The sequence below is a fragment of the Aotus nancymaae genome, unplaced genomic scaffold (assembly GCF_030222135.1).
Source record: "Aotus nancymaae isolate 86718 unplaced genomic scaffold, 86718_ANA_hifiasm-v0.15.2.pri h1tg000007l, whole genome shotgun sequence".
NCBI lineage: Eukaryota > Metazoa > Chordata > Mammalia > Primates > Aotidae > Aotus > Aotus nancymaae.
The window spans coordinates 31,373,318-31,390,493 of record NW_026988418.1 but is presented as its reverse complement, the minus strand read 5'-3'; the positions used below and the strand labels follow the sequence as shown (position 1 = coordinate 31,390,493).

The window sequence follows — 17,176 nt, the reverse complement described above, 5'->3', positions numbered from 1 at the left end:
CATCCTTATGTGACACATGATTGTATATCCTCAGAACTGTTAAGAACTATTAGATGCTGAAGAGATGGTGTTTTGTAGCGTAAAGGTTGGTGCTTGTCCTTGAAAAGTGGTTTGTTCTCGGAGACTAGAAATAAATGCTTCTATAAAGTGTAACTTGCATGACATGTTCTATAAGGGCAATGAAAATTCAGGAACGGAGTAGAGGAGGAGAGAGGACTGGGAAAAATAGTTTCTTGGCGTGAAGAAGGTGTGTAAGGAGGGAGGGACAAGAAACAAGGTGTGTGCGTAGTGATGGTGGAAAATGTGCGTGAGGGGAGCAGGGTGGGGTATTGACCAAACCAAGGGTCTATTGAGTAAGGTGAGTTGTATTGGCCAAGTGGTTCAGTTTATGAAACGTGGAAAAACCAGGCCCAGAAATGTAATCTCGATAGAGCAGAAAATCTCTATGGCGGCGGGGTGGAGGGGGGCTCGCCCTCTTTTTATTGAAGTTAAGTATAAATATAAATATATGATCTCTCACAAAGAGACAACAAACATTGTAACTTAATATGTGTACCCTCCAAACCAACTAAGCTCTCTTTAGGCTTTTGAAATGCAAACTGTGGGCTTGCCTTCACCTTCACTTCTTCATTCCACAAAAGTTTTCTGGGCACCTACTTGAGCTAGAATTTTGTTAGGCACCAAGGGGGGTACAAAGAACAAAAAATGTTGGTCCCTATTCCCCAGGAGTTTACAGCTCAGTGGTGGAGACAAACGTGTACACAAATCCTTACAATAGGAGGTAAAAATGTAAACACAGGATTGGAGGGGTTCAGTTCCCAGAGATACTGCATGGAGGTGGTGTGGAAAATTAGAAAGATTTTTTAGACTAATTGATTTGGGATCAGGTTTTAAAATTGTTGGAGTAGAACATGTTCTCTTTAAGGCAATAGCCAGGGTTAAGGCTGTGGAAGTCCGTGCGCTGGAGTAACGAACAGTGGTCTGATTTGGCTGGAGCGCAAGATTCCTCAAGGGGCGCCGTGGGGAATTTAGCTGGGTGTGTGCCCAATAACCGAGGCTGGGAACCTGGTAGAAGGAAGTCGAGCTGAGACTTTATTCCGCATCTCTTGTGTTTTGACTTAGCATCTATCGGTCCTTTAAAAAAAAATTCTCCTCCTCTTTCCTAAAGAGAGTTCTAGCAGCTGGGGGTGGGGTGGGGACCGTTTCCTAAAGTCAACGCCTAAGTTAAAGGTCTGCAAGGCGGTCCACCGCTGATATAAATCTCACACTTCGGAAACCAGAAAAGGAAAGCTGTGAGAGGCTGGGCAGGGGGAACCCGCTTCACATCCACAGCAACCCCCAAATGGCACCAGCCCTGGCGGGACAGGTTGCAGGCCAGACTCGGGAGCGGGGCGCCAGCACCCGCTGGAGCTCTGAGCCCCGAACTGGCGGGCAAGGGGTAGAGGAAGAGAGGGAGGGAGGGAGGGAGGAAGCGCGAGAGGGAGGGAGGAAGAAAGGGAGGGAGGCGGCGTCATGTGATCCGCTTCCCTGCTCCTTTAAGCGTCCACAGGCGGCGGAGCGGCCACAATCACAGCTCCGGGCATTGGGGGAGCCCGAGCCGGCTGCGCCCGGGGAATCCGTGCGGGCGCCTTCCGTCCCGGTCCCATCCTCGCCGCGCTCCAGCACCTCTGAAGTTTTGCAGCGCCCAGAAAGGAGGCGAGGGAGGAGGGAGTGTGTGAGAGAAGGGAGCAAAAAGCACACCCTAAAACATTTATTTCAAGGAGAAAAGAAAAAGGGGGGGCGCAAAAATGGCTGGGGCAATTATAGAAAACATGAGCACCAAGAAGCTGTGCATTGTTGGTGGGATTCTGCTCGTGTTCCAAATCATCGCCTTTCTGGTGGGAGGCTTGATTGGTAAGTGCGAGAGCTGCAAACTTTTCCCCCTTTCTGTCTTTTCGGGCCCCTTCCCTCTTTGCCTCTTGGGCTACTTGTTACAGTATCACTGCCTTGCTTCTATGATCTAATTAGTCCGGCTATTGTGCTTAAGAAAGCAGAGCTCCATGGGGCTCCGTGGGGCACAATCCAGTCTAGTGGCTAAGAGAAAAGGAGGGGAAAAAGTTTTGGCCTAGTTTCAGTATCCACTTGAAAGGCAAGAGGGGGGCGGCGGGGGTGGGAATCTTAAGCATGGCGACGGATCGCGCGAGGAAGCGCTGGGTTACAAAGTTGATTGCTCGCCGCCCCCCCCCCCCCGCCCCCGCCGCTTTTTCCCGCGTTCCCCCCCTTTTCCTCTCCGTTCGCTTCCAATCAGCTCCGGGAGGGCAACGTAATCGACTTTATTAGGAACAACAGAAGAGTCGGGGCACTGCGCCCGGCGCAGACCCGGAGCTCTGTTACACGGCTGTGATACTTGCGTGGTGTGAATGCATTTGGTCGTCTTTGCTAGGGGCTGAGGGGTTTTGCATTCTGGGGTCCCGACCTTCGCGCCCTGTTTCCCCGCCGCCCTCCACCCCACGCTCTGCCGTGGACAGGTCCTAATTGTGGGCCGGGAGGTGGGGTGGGGAGGGAGGGGGTCCTTGACCAGCGCCGCGGGAAGTTGGAGAGGTCGGAGGGGAAAAGCGTATCCGAAAGGTGTTGCTTTTGGCCTCCTGCCCATTCGCGAATCTTCTTCCCCCCACTTCTTAGAGCCCCGAGAGCCGGCGACTCTGGATTCCTCGTCCTCCCTTGGCACTTAGGCGAGCGTCCCCCGCCCCGACTCCAGCCCCCCTCAGGTGACAGCTCTCTGGCTCCCCGGCGGCTGCGCCGCCCTGGGAGACCTCCCCTGGCGTGCACCTCCCGGACCTTTCTGAGTCAAACAGGCTTCCGGTGAAGAAAACCGCCTCACGGACCGTCCACTCGGAAAAACTCCCTTCCCCTCGCTGTGTCCCGGTCTCCATCCATCCTCCCGGCTCTCTGCACATTCGCGCCCCCCACCCCCTCAAGATTTGGGACATCCCGGCACAAACTTCAATGCCAACTTTGCAGCGGGCACGGATGGGAGGTTCGGTCTCCTTACTTCACGGCTTTGTTAAACTTTGCGGAGTGGAGAGTCCACGAGGGGTTTCTCCCCGAGTGCCTTTGCGGGCGCCCACGCGATGTGGGGTGCAGGGGAAACGCCCGGCGGGCGCAGGCAACGTTGCTGCCAGAGCTGCGCAGGCTTGGGCACCTCGAGTCGTGTGCGTGCGTTTTGTCTCCAGACTTGGGTTTGATGGGAACAAATTAAAGGGAGTTTGCTACTGTAAATCACGGTAACATCCAAGCCAATTGTCTTAAACAAAGGGGAGTGGGTGAAGCTTCATCAAGGAGAGAAATTCCTAAAGGAGACAGTGCTTTTTTCTCTGTCTGCATTTATCCACAAAGCAGAAAGGGGTTCAGGGTTTTCCAATCTCATATCTCCAGTGTGGGTCAAACAGCTTCATATTTTTATTTCTGAAACCCTCAGCGCGCGCGTACACACACACACAGACACACACATACACACACATGGTTTGGCTTTTGTGTTAGGAGCTCCTGTTTGGCTACATGCAATCTCCATGTTTCCCCGTATTGGATTTTTCGAGGCTCTTAATACCTTCTCTGCTGGGAGCTGAAGGCAGCCTTCCCTGTGCCCTCACAGTGATTATGCAGCGGTTACAATTACACCTCTTGTCTCCCTTGATGAGCAGTTGCAGTTAGATGCCATTGGATCTTGTGTGATTTCAGCGGCAGACCATAATTAAAATTTCTTGCACCTTGTGCTTTCAGAATTAAATTGGCCTATTATCCCTGTCTGACCTTCATCCTCTTTGAGGTTTTTGCACAAGCAGCAAACCATTACACATAGTTTCCTGGTGTTTGTTGGTGTGTTTTTCCTTTTTCTAAGGCTGATCTCCTAGCTTTGCAGAGCCCATTATCCATGATGTAGGCTTCCTAGGGGACTTCTGGAACTAGCAGAATTTCTGGGATCCTACCAATGGGGAGAAGCCCTAAGGGCACTCCTGAGTGGCTGGTGGACATTACAGTTACTACAGTGTCATAACACTTGTTTGTTCCAAGCAGGGTTTGTCTGGAGTAAGTGATGCCAAAGATTGTTTTTCCCACAGAATTTGGTTAATGACAACAACCTCAAAAAGTCCGTGGCAGGTGCTAACTTAACTAGATTACCCTCAATTAATAAACTGCTTTATTACAATTTCCTTGAAAAATATCTATGTATAACACTTCTTGGAGGAAACTGTGTAAGTTTACTGCTTACTTCCTCTCCTTCCTCAATTGCAAAGGCCATGTCTCCAGTTCAGATCAGAGCCAGCCCACGCTGAACAGTGACTTAGCCTTTCCTCTTAAACTTAGAAAGTAATTTTTTTTTGCTCTGAAACAAATCTAAAAACTTGGGAGGGGCACAAACATGGGAAATAAATATCAACAGAATATAAATGATACATTTTCCTACCAAATTTCCCTAAGCTGGAAAACAGAGGAGACTAAAGAAAGAATAGCAACAAAGTAAGTGGGCAAGCGGAAACAGTAGCTGAAGGAACAGTTTGTAGGCTGGAAAGTCAAGGTAAAGTTCAAAAACCTCCTCTGCTCTCTCCAGTGAGAAGAGAACTCCTCCGCAGCTCATTGTCACTGCTACTTAAGAAGTCAGTTGTCCTGGGTGTGAAGTGTCTCTAATATATCTGCAGTAGGCCAAGTCAGAAAAGGAAACTTTCCTTTTGTACTGGCCAGAATATATTTTTCTTTTTGATCACTCTTTTTGCTGATGAGAGTAAACATAGAGCAACTTAGGAAGAAGAGATTATAAATGACAAAGCTCTTGCTTGTAAGGGTATAAGTCCCACATATACCACACACACAAATATACAGCACAAAAACACCCCCCCAAAAAAACAGTGACAATCCATGAGCCCCAAAGTGACCAGGCAAGTGAGTTAACCAGCAGGCTTCAGGCTCCTTATTGGTAGAGGGAAGAGTTTAAGGTCCCTTTCAGTTCTAAAATTGTGTAACTCTCTCAGTACTTAGAGAATTGTACATGACATTTAGACTGTTGTTTGGTTGCAGCCTTCTAGATTTGATGAAGAAAATTTATAAAAGCAAATAGCCTGTAATCCCAGCACTTTGGGAGGCCGAGGCGGGTAGATCACGAGGTCAAGAGATCGAGACCATCCTGGTCAACATGGTGAAACCCCGTCTCTACTAATACAAAAAAAAATTAGCTGGGCACGGTGGCGCGTGCCTGTAATCCCAGCTACTCAGGAGGCTGAGGCAGGAGAATTGCCTGAACCCAGGAGGCGGAGGTTGCGGTGAGCCGAGATCGCGCCATTGCACTCCAGCCTGGGTATCAAGAGCGAAACTCCGTCTCAAAAAAAAAAAAAAAAAAAAAGCAAATAGCCTCGAGGGACTGGCTTAGGTTTAGCCAGCTTATATATTCTCCTATTTCAATGTCCTTCTTATAAAAAAAAATTTTTTTTTGTTTGCTTTTTTCTTTTTGCATATAAGCAAAAAAAAAAAAAAAAAAAAAAAAAAAAAAGGTTTCAGCTCTAAGTTAAACCTTTAATGGGATTTTGCCAAAAGGCTCTGAAAGCAATATCTTACATAGTAGAACTTGGGGTATTTATAAATTCACTGCTTTATATCATGATTCTGTAAAAATTTTGAGCCACTATGAAACCATATATCTGATACATCTAGTATTTTACATACATCTAAATACATTCTAAATATTTAGAAATTATTTAAAAATGCAATAACCCCTGAAGGAAAAGAAAAATATTTTTAAAAATATAACTTAATCTTTATCTTCCTTAAAAATAAGCCTGCAGAAAACTTAAAAAATAATTTTCCTTTGATTTCATGTTTGGTGAATTTAGCTCCTGAAAAGGCAGCTTTGGGGGTGGTGGATGCAGGGAGGGGAAGGAGACCATGTACCCTGAAAAGACAGTGCAGACTAAAAATCATGAACTTGAATCCCTGGCCCATTATGTGCAATTTGCTCATCTTCAAATTAGTCATGTTTCGGGAATATAATGGTTGAAAAAGCAGGTCACTCTTCCCAGCTGTTCTAAAACTATTCAGAGTATGAAGATCAGAACTGGATAAATAGAAAATTGTTGCACTGTTTTAAGCATACCCGTAAATGACAGTATTCCAAACATAAACTCCAAATAAGTATCAACAAATCACTAATCATTATTTCTTTAGGAAAGATCACTGTTTCTTTGAAAAGGCAACTTATGTGAGTGGCCTCTTTAATGCTGAGAATGTAATGTATACTCTATAAAATATAACATATACACATATGTAATCAATTTTCTCAAATTGTGCATGGATTATCTACTTCTTTCAATGATATAGCCCCACATGATTGTGCTAGTATTGTTTAAGTGGAGGCAACTGGTCTTTACTGTGACCCATTTATGTGAGCTTTTGTTTCTGTTGCTGTTATTTGGAAGTTGCAGAATTTTAAGAAATTAAATAAAACTGCAGTTATGCAGAGTGTATGTGTTTGCTCCCCAATTTATTAGATTTTAAGCTTGTTGGATTTATTTTAATGCGTCAATGATGCAATCGTTGTAATCCTTCAATATTTGAGTATCTGGTGAGAATCTTGAAAAGTACTAATCAATTGGTTTTTGGTTGATATTAGGCCATATTTTTCTGTATTTGATTCTGCTTTTTATTTAATAAAATTTCATTGTTTTCCTCTTTGTTACCTACTAGAAGTATCTAATGCGATTTGTAGGAGTACTGTGCAATCTTAAAAGTTAATCTTTTTAAAAAAGTGAAATTCTTTTAGCAATTGAAATTAATTACAATATTCAAGTTTAAAAAAACAAAACTATTTGGTTATTGCAGTGCAATCATGCTCGTGCTAACAGTCTCTAATTGCTCTTTCATCTGATTGTTCTTTCAGGACAGCCTGTCTAGACTTCTATTCGAACTTTCCCTTTTCCTGTTACAACGAGAAACATTTCCTTGAGCTAATAGTGTTATGTGTGGCTTTGTGAGGTTTTCAGGTTCCCTGCCTGAAACCCAGATTGAGATTTAAGGCCTTTCCTACCTACATGACAGCAATAATTTGACCTTTAAATTTTTAAATCCATATAAACTGCAGAAAGATTATCACCTTATCTTTCTCTTAAAGGTGTTTCTATGGAGATTTAGAATTTAGAATCTGTTGAAATTATGTAAATGTCCTTAGTTTAAAGCTCCTGTGTGCTACTTGCCTGATTTGCAAAATATCTATTAGGGTGTATTGTGTGTCCAGGATAGGGCTACATGCTGAGGCGGAGTTAGTAAAGACAAGACTTAGAGCTTGAGTAAACTAGGGGAGCTGAGGGTAGAAAAGAGCCCTTCTTCATCTAAATTTACAGCAAAGGATTTCCTAGGATGTAGTTTTCTAACATCAAGGTAATTTTCACTTATTTATTGGGAATTCAAGAATGTATGAAATTAGAAGCCCTACTATTTATACCATCAACTAATTATATTATTTTATCTTGAAATAGATATATTAATAAAATGATATGTTTAACATGTACTGAATGTGCAATATGTGCCCAAACCTGACTAAATTCATCCTTACAAAACCTTGCCAAATTGGTATTTTTGTACCCATTTTATATGTAAGGGAACTGAGGTGCAGAAATATCTAGTAAAATTGCACAAGGTTACCTAGCTACTCATGGTCAAAGCTAGGATTGAACTCCAGTCAATCTGACATCAGAGCCTGGATTATCAACCACTAGGTGATCTTCCCACTTTCCCCAAAACCTTGACTTTTAGGCCTGAATAAAAATGGTCTGAATGTAGGGAAACAAGATGAATAGCACTAAAACTGATTTCTCATTTTTATAACCAGCTAACATTAAAAGGAAAATATATCAAATGTGATGAGAAATGAAATGGAGTGCAGCCGTACAGACCCAAACAGTGCCTTGCCAAGGCTGAGGGAGGACGTGTCTTGAGAAGTTTGCCTATGCCAGTCCAACCAATTCTATGTCAAGTTCTAACCAGTACCCGTAATTGTATGAATCATCCAGTTGACTAAAGCAGCCAAGTTTGTTAACCATCAAATGTTTGAGATTCTGCTACTTTTGGGAAGATTACTCAGTTTTATTTTCTCTAGTTGGTGATTTTAACATATATGTAGTTATACAGTAAGTCTGGACTTACTCAAAGGAGAGGAAAGAAAGAATCAGTAGAGGTTGGAGAGGTTTTTAGAGTGTGCGGGTTGGCAGCGATGGCGGAGGAATTAAGGAAAGAGCCTCTTACTGAAAGTTGAAAATTCTTTTCCCCTATGGAGAATTTTTGTTTGTATGCACACTCATGCATAATAAGGAAGGCATTTTAAGCCAGAGACTCCTACAAATAGCCACCCTGACAGCAGGAATAGGTACATTTTGTTCTTTGGAAAATACGCTAAGAGATTTTCTCTATTGAAAGATTTGCAGCCCTCGATTTTGATAGAGACCCTGAGAGGTAATGGGACACAGGGAGCATCAAGACATGAAATGATCATGACTATTTCATTTAAGTCTTACTTTTTCTCTGAGGGGTTGCAGTGGTGGCATAATAAACGTGACTGCTCTGCACAGTTCCAGAGAAAGTGCCCACATGGGGATGTAGGAAGGAGAGGAGGAGAGTGGAGAGAAGGAGCTTGAGGCATGCCAATTCTCGAACTTAACGATCTCAAACTATAGTGTTTTCTAACTTTTCTTTTTGTAAAAGGACGAATCTAAAAGGATTGCTAAATAAAAGAAAATAATGATGTATAATTTATAATGTAAAAATACCAAATTTCTATGGTCTCTTGCTACCATCTCTCCTCCCCCACCCCCCACATTCTATCCCTAATTAAATCTTATAGGGGAGCAAAAGCAGTAATCATATTGGGAGACTGGGGGACTGTGGAAAGCATTTCACATGTAAAGATTCACTTAATGCTCATAGCATCCCAAAGAAGCAAATATTTTACTTTCTTCAATTTTCACATGAATCTAAGGCTCATTTAAGGACCTTTTCTGAGGTTGCAGAGATAGTAAATAAGAGTGCAGAGCAAGTAAATGAGAGGGCTCAGACTCAAGCCCACAGTCCTTGATTGAATCCTAAGCCATGCTCTTAAGCCTAATGCCACACTCTCCTCCCATTGTCCTTTCCATTTCTATGGGAAACAAAGGGGTGAGTGTGATGAAACTGATTCTACACAGATTCAACAGAAGATGAAAGCTTTTTTTTTTGCTTCCACCCCTTCCCCAAACCACTCAGTCCATCACTGCGTGGTAACTGATCATTGGACTAGTTACTTCCTAAACAAGGGATCTCAACTCCTAAGACATAAGAACCTTCTACACTAGCCATTATAAATATTGACCAGTGCTTCTGGGCCATCCTAGGGAGGGCTGAACCTGAGAAAATTATATGCCAACACTCCCAAAAGGAAATTGTTGCATACAGCAAAAGATGACTGAGAGTTGTAATGGGAAATTTGTCGAGATGGTGGGTCCTCTGAATGCCCCCCTGGATTTAGCATACACAGTAGGTCCTGAAGGTAGCTGTTGAAGAAATGGGAGTGTAATGAGGGTGTGGAATAGGAAGACGGAGATAGAATATAGACTCAAGAAAAGAAAATGAAGGCCTCTGGAAATTTATGAGACTATCTTTTCAAAGACACGGTTTGTGCCTGGATTTCCAAAACCTGCTTCCAGTTCCACCAAGTGCCCCTAAACTGAGCTAATATTTCTATCTGCTATGCGTATTTAAATCCTGGACCTTCAAGTTTAACTTTCTGCTCCTTCTTTCTCCTTAATACTCCATTCTGATAATATAATCTGGCAAAGGGGTGTTCTTTCTTTGCTGGCCCACAGGAATTACAGGGTCTTCTTAAACATCTGGTTAATTCCCTGGGTTAACTCTGAGGTTTTATCCGCAGATACACATTTCCAAGAAAGCAGAGGTAATTGAAAGAAAAGGCCTAGTCATTACATTTGTTTTGGCAAGGCATTATGATTTTCCTTTAGAAAGAAGATAATCAGTCTGTAAATGGTTGACTCAGTTTTTCTTCAGCCCTAGTTTAATAAGGACAGGCTCATGAAAGTTGGTTGGAGGCCAGTTAACTGCTGCCTTAGTTACCCCCTCCCAAAGAGAGAGCTTCTGGTCTAAAAGCAGCATCACGTAGTGGAGAGAAACTTGACTAGGACTCTGCAGACAGCCTGGGGCCTCAATGATCCCAAATAAGTCATAAAATCTCATTGACTCCCTCTCTCAACTGTGATGTGAAACAGAACCTTCTTTCCTCATGGGGATTGCTACAAGCATTAAATATCACTGGAATCTACTGTCTTGAGGACTTGGCACTTGTTGGAGTGTCTCATTGAGCCAGACCTATCAGAGATGTGATTTCCAAAAGACTTCGCACTGAAATCATTTGCTTAATCCCAAATCCATCTCTCCTACTTTTCTTTGTCTCTCTCTGTACTTAGATTTGGGGAAACTTACACATGATACTATGTATTATCCATTCTTTTCCCTTTTCTTTTTTTTTTTTTTTTTTGAGACAGAGTTGCCCAGTCTGGAGTGCAATCTCCGGGCAAGATCTCAGCTCACCGTAACCTCTGCCTCCTGGGTTCAAGCAGTTCTCCTCCCTCAACCTCCCAAGTAGCTGGAATTACAGGCATGTGCCACCCTACTGGCTAATTTTGCATTTTTAGTAGAGACAGGGTTTCTCCATGTTGGTTAGGCTCATCTCGAACTCTCGACCTCAGGTGATCCACCTGCTTCGGCTTCCCAGAGTGCTGAGATTATAGCCGTGAGCCACCGCACCTGGCCTCTTTTCCTTCTTTGAGCCATCGCCACTTTGCCCACCACCTGCAGATTAGTAGATCTGTTGAGGCAGAAGGAATGGGAATGATCCAAAACCTTACTTGGTTTGGGTTTGAAAGTTCAAGGAGGTCATCCTGCTCTCTATCATTAGTTCCTGTGCTATAACCAAGTATTTCATTGTGAGCCACCCCCAGTTGATAGATATTAATGTTATTGCAGAAAGCTAACAAATAAGAACACAAGTCCAAATCTTCTCCTAAAGCATGCACATTTAATCCCAAGGGAATCTCTCATGCTTTTACTCAGAATCTATTACTTCTGCATTATATACACTGTTAATGAGCTTGATTATGCCATTTCGTAAGTCTATACTTCTAAGCTGGGATGATTTGCCAACTCTTACTGGCAGAACAGACTTGTAGAAGTGTGGTAACATGAGGACAAAGGAAGAGACAAGAAATGATTAAAAGTCTCTATTCAGAATAAGAATGCCTGGGATTCAGGGGTCTCTGGGATATTAGGCAAGTCATTCCACAGATCAATGGTACCTCCACCCCCGCCCACCGCCTTGGCAGGCAGGATCAACAGATTCTAGGCCAATAGAATACTTGATCCCACCCTAAAGCTGTGTGATTTTGTCACTGTCCATGAGTGCAGCTACTTGGATCCATTGTACCCATGCACTCGGGTGGTGTTTGGCCTGAATAGAAGCTGAAGAGCTTGTCGGTATTAAATCGCAAAGATGAAAGGGCCTTCGAGACTATCTTGTTCTACCTTAATTTAGAAGGAATTTGAGTCCCAGGAAAGGGAAGCCATTCAGTTCATGCAATTAGGCAGAGCCATGGCTTGGACTCAGTTTCTAATGCCACTCAGTGCCCCAAAGATACATATCCCTCAGAGTTTCAGTGTGAAGTTCATCTGATTTCTGTCTAAGGCTATTACAGAGTTAACGTGCAAAACATTCCCAACTTGTGCTTCTTATAGCTAGATCAATTTTTCTGTTACTTGAAAATAAAATAGCAATAACTTTGTCACCCCTTCCCTTTGTATCCTTAATATACTTAGCTAATCCCTTATGGAACAACAGAACTATGTGGAATGTTATGCTGTGCTATGTGGATTTTAAAGAACACTACAGAATTTAAAAAACATAAACTAAATTCCTTCCTTGCTTGCTGAGGGCATGGTACATTCCCTTCCTCCTGCTTGGGGAAATGTACATTTAAAACTCTTTAAAAAACACACACCAAAACCACGCAGTATAGCCATTACTTATCCAATCCAGAAAGCACAGTCCTGTGTCTGGTTTTAAGACTTTATCAGTCTGAGGCTTCCTTGACTAAAAAAATCTATGACTAATTCTTGTGCTTTCAGAGGATGTTTGTGGCAGGCATAATTCCGAAGTTGTAGTGAGCTTGGGGGGGAAGTCACACAGCCCTATATGTTTGGTTGGATTTACATACAAAAGCAGCAACAAAATTCCTCATCCTTCGTCTCTGCCATTTCTTCACTTTGAAGGTAATTGCAAGCAGAACATTCACATTGCTAAAATAAGGCTTACAAGATTGCGGGCCCCACCTTTGTGACTAACAAGCATATTTTTGTGATTCGAGTGGTGCAAGTATTATACTGTAAATTCTTCCTCCTCTGTCTTTCGTTTTGTTGAAACTGAGCAGAGTCACGAAGCACTATTTTTCTGCACCATCTAATTTAGCTGAAATGAACAGAGACTTTTAAGTCTCTGTCTAACAAGCTTGCCTTCAGGTGATCACCACTAAAAAAGTTAGGTTCCATGTTTTATGAATTCCAGCCTTCTTTCGAGGCAGAGCCCCCCGCCTTTTTGAGGTCCTGTTTCTTGTACTCAGTTCTCATGTATTTTATCTGCTTTTAGTTATGTTGTAATTTGCCCCAGAGCAGAATGCCTCAGACGTGGAAAAGACAGAGAAAAGACGCGTTCCCACATTCCTTTCTTTTCTCTATTCTGTTGAGCTAGTTCTGGCTTGTGTGAACCAGGCTCCTACTTTATCCCTGGGTATCTGGGCCAAGCAAAGTCGATAAGATTTCTACTGAGGTTTTGAAAAGACTGCACATTGGGCCCCTCTGTCACTTACAGGACATCTCAGAAAGGTGTTAAATCTTATCTAAGTAGATAAGATTTTTACTGAAGTTTTGAAAAGACTGCACATTGGGCCCCTCTGTTACTTATGGGACATCTCAGAAAGGTTTTGCTTCTTGAGGATCATATGAGGATGTGGTGGGGTGGGGCTTGGCCGTGACACAACTGTGGGACCTCAACCATCTTTTGATTCATACCTCCCCCTGAATTTCAGAATTTGCAGGTCTATGAGCATGCCAGTGTTAAATCCCTGGCACTATTCTTTGAATGTGCCCAAACAGGACACAGCTTGGCTCTGTGAGAATGAGGTATTTCTGGGTAATAGTTGATGAAAGAGAAAAAAACAAGATAATTTGTAAATGCTCAAGATTTTTAAACTGAAAGGGCATTAAGGTCATCTTTTAATTAGCATTTGTTTCTGTTTTTACAGAATCAGAAGAATTCCTCCAGTACCTTCCTTCCCTCCCCCACCCACTTCTTGAAAAAGAGAAAGAAAATTTAGGAGAACCATGATCAGTATGTTTGGGATTTTAATCCAAGTCAGGATTAGTGTATATATGAGGCAGTCATATTTCTGTGTTAGAACTTCGGCTAATTACTTAAACCAGCTCTGTAAAAGAAAGACATTAACTCTTCCCACTTAACAGAACTGTTATAGGAATTTTGAAAGTTGCCTCTTGATGATGTTGGCTTCTTATAGGATTCTTGAGAAATAGTCACTCTACAAAATAATACAGTGTTGGCTTGAGGTTTTCCATATGATAGTTTGTGTTAAATGAGAAGCTTAATCCTTGAGAAACTTGATCCCTCCATTCAAAGTGTTTGGATTTCTATAACTGATGGAATGTGGTTTTATGGTTGATCGATGATAGTGATCTGATTTATCTCTTTGTTATCAAACTTGCTTCATAACCTAGACAAACCATTTAAATTCTGTGAGCCTCAGTTTCCTCAACCAAAAATATCTGAGTCACAGGGGGTTTGGGATTTAAATGAGAGAACACAAGTTCCATCTTCTTGGGAGCCTGCACATAGGTGTGAGATTAATTAATATATATGAGCCATTTCCCTAAAGTAGAGGTTGCCCGTAGTAATTAACTTTTCAAGTCTGTTTGTTTGCTTATTCTGGAGTCAACTTGTGTCTTGTAAGGTCAATGACAGGTTATTTCTGCCTCTTAATGGATTGGATAAAATTAGAAACCCAGCCACCCTGCTTGATAGCCTTCCTATTAGGCAAGATCTATGCTAGCCAATCGTCCAAGAAGCATGTCATTCATATATCTGGTAAATTAGAGTGATTAACTTAGTTTTTTTTTTTTTTAACCAACATTTAATCTGAATCTAAATATTTGTCTTTTAAATACTGGGCCAGTATTCATGGCTCTTTAGAGCATAGATAAGCCCAGGTAGCATGACTTTTAAATGGATATCACTCATTAGGTGGAAGAAACTATTCCCTCTTTGCTTGCTGCAAAGCGAAACCCAGTTGTACTTCTGTTTTACATTATCAAATTGGAGTCATCATCCACTGGGACATTTTTTGCTTCTAGATATGACATTAATGACAAAGACTTTTGAAAGTCAAACTTTGAGGAAAAATGATTTTTAAAACTAAATATTAATCACTTCTCAAACAGCGAGAATTTTAGTGCTGTTTTATAAGAAATTTTAAGCAAAAAATGATGATTAAAATATAACCTCTGTCAAACTATAAGCTGTGTGAGAATGAGGATGGTCTAATTGATTCACCTTTATCTGTGGTTCTTACCACAGATCAGTGCAATGTAGGTACCCAATAATATCTGTTGAAGAAATGAAGAGATAAATGCCTTGCATTTTGGACCTATTGTGGAGGCAACTAAAATGCTTCAACTTTAAAGCTTTGAGGTCTGCCCTAAGTTTTATAATATTATATTCCAGGCTATTATTATTTAAATAGGGGAGGGTTTTTATTATTCACTTGAACATAAAAGATTGTGCTACAATCGTAATACAACATGCTTACATTTATACAATGGTACAATTTTGGAGTTGGAAAGAGACCTTTTTCTATTATGTTATGGAAACTAAGGCCCAAGGACGACATAGTGAGAAATAAGATTTGAACTGAGCTTTCTGACCACTAGTGGAGAGTTTCATTACCAATGCCTACTGTTATGCTGATTATTATTATGTCTGACCTATATATTTTGGTCCCTGTTTGGCCATAAAGGCAGAGAATTGACTGTGGCTGGTTGTCTATACTAGGTGATCAGAGTTTAGTGGGAGGAAGGGAACACACAGAAGTACACATATTTCCAAATTCTGAATATCCAAATGGAACTGTTGGTAATGCAAATTTTGAGGTTTATGGTCTTTAAGAAATAAATGTGTTTCTTTTGTTCCAGGAGGGCTATTTTGAAGGGGCTTTTTTTTTTAAGAAGACCCACACAGTTTGTTTAATTTTCCATAAACTTTTAAAGATGGAAAACTAATCTCTCAAAGTTATCCTTCTAAGAATTTTGTAGATTTACTTACAGTTGTACTTAGAGACCAATAATGTATTTATGATGTCAGCTTTTATAAATGCCCTTGACAGGAAAACATAATTCATTCAAGTAACTACCTCTGCATTCCACTGTATTCGGCTTATAGATCTGGTGAGTGGGAATGGATTCATTTGCACATTCCTTCAGGACTCCTCCAGGTTCCTGCACACAAGCTGTGCGAAATGTCTACCTGCGGGCTTAGAGGAACCCAGACCTGTGACTTGCAAGTAGGGCCAGGCAGAGGTGCGAGGCAGAAACAGGGATTAAAGGAGCGCATGTAAGCTGACAGGGAAGGAAGCAAGTGTAACAAGGCCTCACAACAGTGCCTGGCAAAGAGTACACACCTAGCATGTGATAGGTATTATTTTACTATTAATCTTATTCTTTTGACCCAGAAATGAGTTCTTAGAAGTAAATCACCCAGGGTCCTTTGGAGGCTGCCATGCAAGGTTTTTGCCTGTTGTGAACCTGGTTGTACTGATTCAGAGAAATGTAGCTGATTCCAGTTCCAGAGTTGGATGTACAGTTTCTTGTTTGAAGTTAAAAGCCCATGACTGGAAGTCGGTATCTTTTGTCCCCTCTCAATATCTATTTATATTTTTGAACAAGAATACAATGATGTTTATGGAAATAAAAACAAAGAAAAAAAATCCACCATTTTGATATAACCATTCTATGTTAATGTTTTATTCCTTCCCCTTCTATGACTGAATATTTCCAATTTGCTATCAAAGAAATGTATAGGCCTACTTAGCAGAGGCTCAGAAGTTCATTGTGTATGCTGCTTCTACCAGTTTTGTGTTTGCTTTGGAAATTCAGCAGTCAGTTCCTCTTCTCTTCCTTCAATACTCTTCTCTGATACTTAACTCAAGATTGTGGTTGAGCCATTGAACCATGGGAAATTCATTTTCAAAATCTGCTTAATTGCTGTGAGACTTTTAATTTGTTCTGGATGATGGTGCTAATGTCTGGGAACTGGGACTGAAGCCCTCCAAAGTTGTTAATTTAATCAACCGCTGTGCCCTTGCCATGCCTAATGAAGCTGGGGGGAGGGCACCAGAACCCTCTCACAAAGAGGCTGAGTCCCTCCTGACCACCTTGTCAAAGATAAATAAGAGGGGCCCCACGGTTAGGTTTAACACTTGGGGCAAATTACCAGAGTGTCAGCTCACGTTACCCAAAGCCCAGGGTTGTGCTTCCCAAAATAATTACTGAGTAGGTTTTATGTAGGACCCTGGAGTTTTAAGGCATGGGTTTTGTGTGCATGTGTTCACACCTGCTAATCTGCAGAATTCCTTAGTCAGTTTGGGGTTCTGTTGTGGTTTTGTCCATAATCTGTAAGATCATAAACATCACCCCCAGACTATTGATGTTCCCGTTAACCACTGAAGTTTTCCATGGTGAGACTGGTGAAAGATTGCTCTGTCCTCATGATAAATTAGCTTGTTTATTCCTCTTCTGCTTATTTCTATCCTGCTGTTGGTTAGTGTAATGAAGCAGAAGTCCATTGTATGTGTTCATTGGGTAGCGATCCTCTGGCACCAAAGGGGGTAATTGAGTAGAAAGGCAGAATGCTGTTGGTGCATGGGAGAAGTTAACACCACATGAGGTCACCAGGCTTCAAGCTTTAATCAATGTGGACACAATGCAATTGAGATTGTGAAAAGGGTTTGTTTATAGTGTGAGAGTAAGGGTCAGTAGTTAATCTGAAATGCTGTAG

The 17,176-nt window shown here is 41.9% G+C and overlaps 1 protein-coding gene across 2 annotated transcripts in view; it reads left to right on the top strand.

Annotated features, from left to right (window-relative positions):
* Positions 1–1,563: 1,563 nt before the first annotated feature.
* Positions 1,564–17,176, top strand: part of WLS (Wnt ligand secretion mediator) — a 128,341-nt gene continuing 112,728 nt past the window's right edge. Inside the window, exon 1 of one of the 2 annotated variants that reach the window (XM_012442674.3) lies at positions 1,564–1,893. In XM_012442674.3, the coding sequence (XP_012298097.1) occupies positions 1,788–1,893 (106 nt within the window). In that variant the 5' untranslated portion in view covers positions 1,564–1,787. The remainder of the gene's footprint in view (positions 1,894–17,176) is intronic. The other variant, XM_064372494.1, reaches the window with a different exon arrangement.